Source organism: Ranitomeya imitator, chromosome 1, assembly GCF_032444005.1.
Source record: "Ranitomeya imitator isolate aRanImi1 chromosome 1, aRanImi1.pri, whole genome shotgun sequence".
Taxonomy (NCBI): domain Eukaryota; kingdom Metazoa; phylum Chordata; class Amphibia; order Anura; family Dendrobatidae; genus Ranitomeya; species Ranitomeya imitator.
In genome coordinates this window covers 625,646,730-625,649,976 of record NC_091282.1, presented here as the reverse complement: position 1 = coordinate 625,649,976, position 3,247 = coordinate 625,646,730, and the positions used below count along the sequence as shown (strand labels likewise).

Genomic DNA, 3,247 nt, shown 5'->3' with positions numbered 1-3,247 from the left:
AGCAAAAAAGCCAAACAAGAAACAAGTGTGGGATTGCAGTTTTTTTTTGCAATTTCAACGCAATTGGAATTTTTTTCCTGTTTTCTAGTACATGACATGCTAAAACAAATGGTGTTGTTAAAAAGTACAACTTTTGTTGACCGAAAAATAAAAAAGTTATGGCTCTGGGAAGGAGGGTAGAAAAAGCGAAAACGCAAAAATTAAAAAAGCTTGTGTCATGAAGAGGTTAATATTTTTTAAGATTTGTTAAAATTTAAAATTAAATAAAATAACAATATATCTTTTAAAACAATTAACAAGAAACCACACATAGGACCAATACACCGAACATATATGGAACACAATTATAGAAACAGAAATGAAATCCATGTGTTTATATGCATATATTTTCTGTGTATTTAATGTCAGTTCATTCATTTTAATTCATTTCAACCCAATTAGGACACTATTGTTGATATTCCAACCTTTGGCAATATAGATCATGCTATATATGGGAATTTTAAGGAGTAAGATATTCATGAAAATGGAGACATTAGAGCTTCACAAATCCATTACAACACAATGTAGTTGTCAAGTAATGAGGCACAAAAAGCATAATAAAAAAAAAATAAAACATAAAAATTAAAGTGAAAATAAAATGTAAAAACATAATAATAAGCACAAGTACCAAAACAGGAGGACCGATTTAATAAAGTAACAAGCATACCCAAGAAGTGGAAGAAGTGGACTTGTAGCATGCAACAAGTTTGACATTACATGAGAACCTATCAATCCAGAAGGATTTATTAATTCAGTGCTCTATGCATTATTTATTAAGTGAATTTATTTATAATACACAAAAAAGTTAGAAATTTTTTTTCTCTACTTTTTATTTTTATATTTTGTATAGTGTTATTGCATTTTCATAAGCACTATATATTTGACAGATGTATTTTAGTAATTTAGTCTCCCTTTGCGCCAAAAAAAATATAAACAGGACCAGGGTTAGGGTGACACAGTGTGAATATGCTTCTAAACAAAAGTACAGAGCAAGGGTTAAATATACAGGTGTTTAAGCATTTTCCTTCGCTGCCCTCTCCCCTTTCCCCATTCCTCTGACTTCCCGGTGGTGAACGACATTAAGTTGGAGAAGTATATTTTTATTATACACCTGACGCTGTAAGCCGCCAAAACGCATTGTGAAAACTTGTTTTTTATTAATCATTTATTTTTAAATGCTCATCTAAGCAATAAAAAATATATCGCACTTGACTCAAATGTTGCAACAGAAGACAGCGCTGATCCTGGTCTCCATTTCTGCTTCTGACTTGTGCCATGCATGTACGGACAGGACAGGAAGGGGTTAAAAAATCTATAGCTAAAATATAAATGACTACATTTTTAATGAGGCCTTAGTTTACATTAAAAACTATTGAAAAAGTAAAAGTATCAAGTTCCATGCAGTATGAAGTAAAGTCATGGCTTAGCAGCGGGACTTCAAGGTGTTTTCCCACGAACCAAAGTACATTTTAATCAAAATGTCTTGGAATAACAATAAGTTCCACAATTGGATGGGTTAAAAAATTATTCCTGTTAGGAGATAATGTTATAGATAATGTCTATTTACTAACAGAAAATAGGGAAAAAGGTGTGTTCTATGATTAGTTTTACAATTAATGTAGAAATGCATGAATATAATGAAGTAATTAAACAAGTTTCTGATATCGACAAGTTGCGATCAGAGAGATAAGTGGCGAAAATTAATATGTCATTGTTTCAATTAGATCTTTTGAATAACTTTTTCATTGCTTTCTTCATGTCTTTGTTTCTTAATGTATATAAAATTGGGTTCAAAGCTGGAGTTATGACGGTGAACATAATGGCGGCTGCTCGATCTTGACCGAAAGAGTCTTTTCTAGATGGTAGAGCATAAATAAAGATAGCTGTTCCATACTGGAGAGTAACAACAGTGAAATGTCCGCTGCATGTGGATAATGCTCGTATTCGTCCTTGTGAGGTCTTTATTTTGATAAGAAATCTCATTATCAAGATGTAGAAAAGGATCGTAAGCATTAAGGTTGTTATAGTTAATGTTCCGGTAACTCTAGGAAGCATCTTCAAATTAACAGATACATCTGTACAGGCCAAGTTAAGCACTGGTTTAAAATCACAGTAGAAATGTTTTACTATATTTGGCCCACAAAATGGAAGCCTAAAAGTCATTATGGTGTGCAATAATGCATGGCAGAACCCAAGAATCCAAGAACACAAGGCCAAACATACACAGATGGTAGAACTCATAAGTACTGAGTATCTCAGAGGAAATGCAATAGCCATATATCTGTCATAGGACATGGCTGAAAATAATATAGCTTCTGTACTACCCAAGAAGTGGAAGAAATGGACTTGTAGCATGCAACCATAAAATGAGATTATCTTCTTCTGAAGCATAAGATCTGTGAGCATCTTGGGGACAACCGCCGTTGAGTAACAGATGTCGAGAAAAGCCAGATTCCACAAGAAGAAATACATGGGTGTGTGGAGAGCGAGATCGGAAATAACTATAATCATTATGGATATATTTGCTACGATGGTTATTATGTATACCAACAGAAAACTAAAGAAAAGAGTCAACTGAAGATCAGCCTGAACTTCTAGGCCGGCTAAGACAAAATAAGGTACTGAAGTTAAATTATCTGAGTTCATTGTGAGTGGTGTATTTGGATCCAAACATCGAAAAATCAAAACGGTCTATACATTTTATAGACCAATGTGTATTCTAAGAAAACAAATCCAATACAGGTAAGAAAAGCTTTTAAAATTCAAGTTCGCAACCTTTGGAGAATTTCCCAAAAATTAAATCAAAGGCAAATTGATTCGCCACAAATCTTAAGTATTCCCGTTGCCATTGCCCTGAAAAGATGTATAAAATTCTGAAGCCTTAGAACTTTATTCAATGTCTCTCCAGCTCTGCAAACTCAACCATAGTAATGTCAAACACATCAAACCTCAACATATATGACTAACTTTTCTGTACACTCAGGCATGCACCTGTGCAATATGTTCATCACTTTATGGCTTTTTCACCTACCTCTATTGAAAAGCTGTGGTTTATGACATCATCTCACTATCCAAATTCATCCCAAAATTGCTGCAAAATTCCTTGCCTTTGTTTTTCTAGGGGCTATGTTACTCTCTGCTGATTGGCTGTGCTATACCATGTGCTGTGATAGCTGCAATGTGGAACATGGAAACCTGCTTGGCCACA

The 3,247-nt window shown here is 33.9% G+C and overlaps 1 protein-coding gene across 1 annotated transcript; it reads right to left on the bottom strand.

Annotated features, from left to right (window-relative positions):
- Window positions 1-1,755: 1,755 nt before the first annotated feature.
- On the bottom strand, window positions 1,756-2,685 carry LOC138681568 (olfactory receptor 12D1-like). The gene has a single exon (XM_069769213.1). The coding sequence runs from the start codon at window positions 2,683-2,685 to the stop codon at window positions 1,756-1,758; it is 930 nt and encodes a 309-aa protein (XP_069625314.1).
- Window positions 2,686-3,247: the final 562 nt, after the last annotated feature.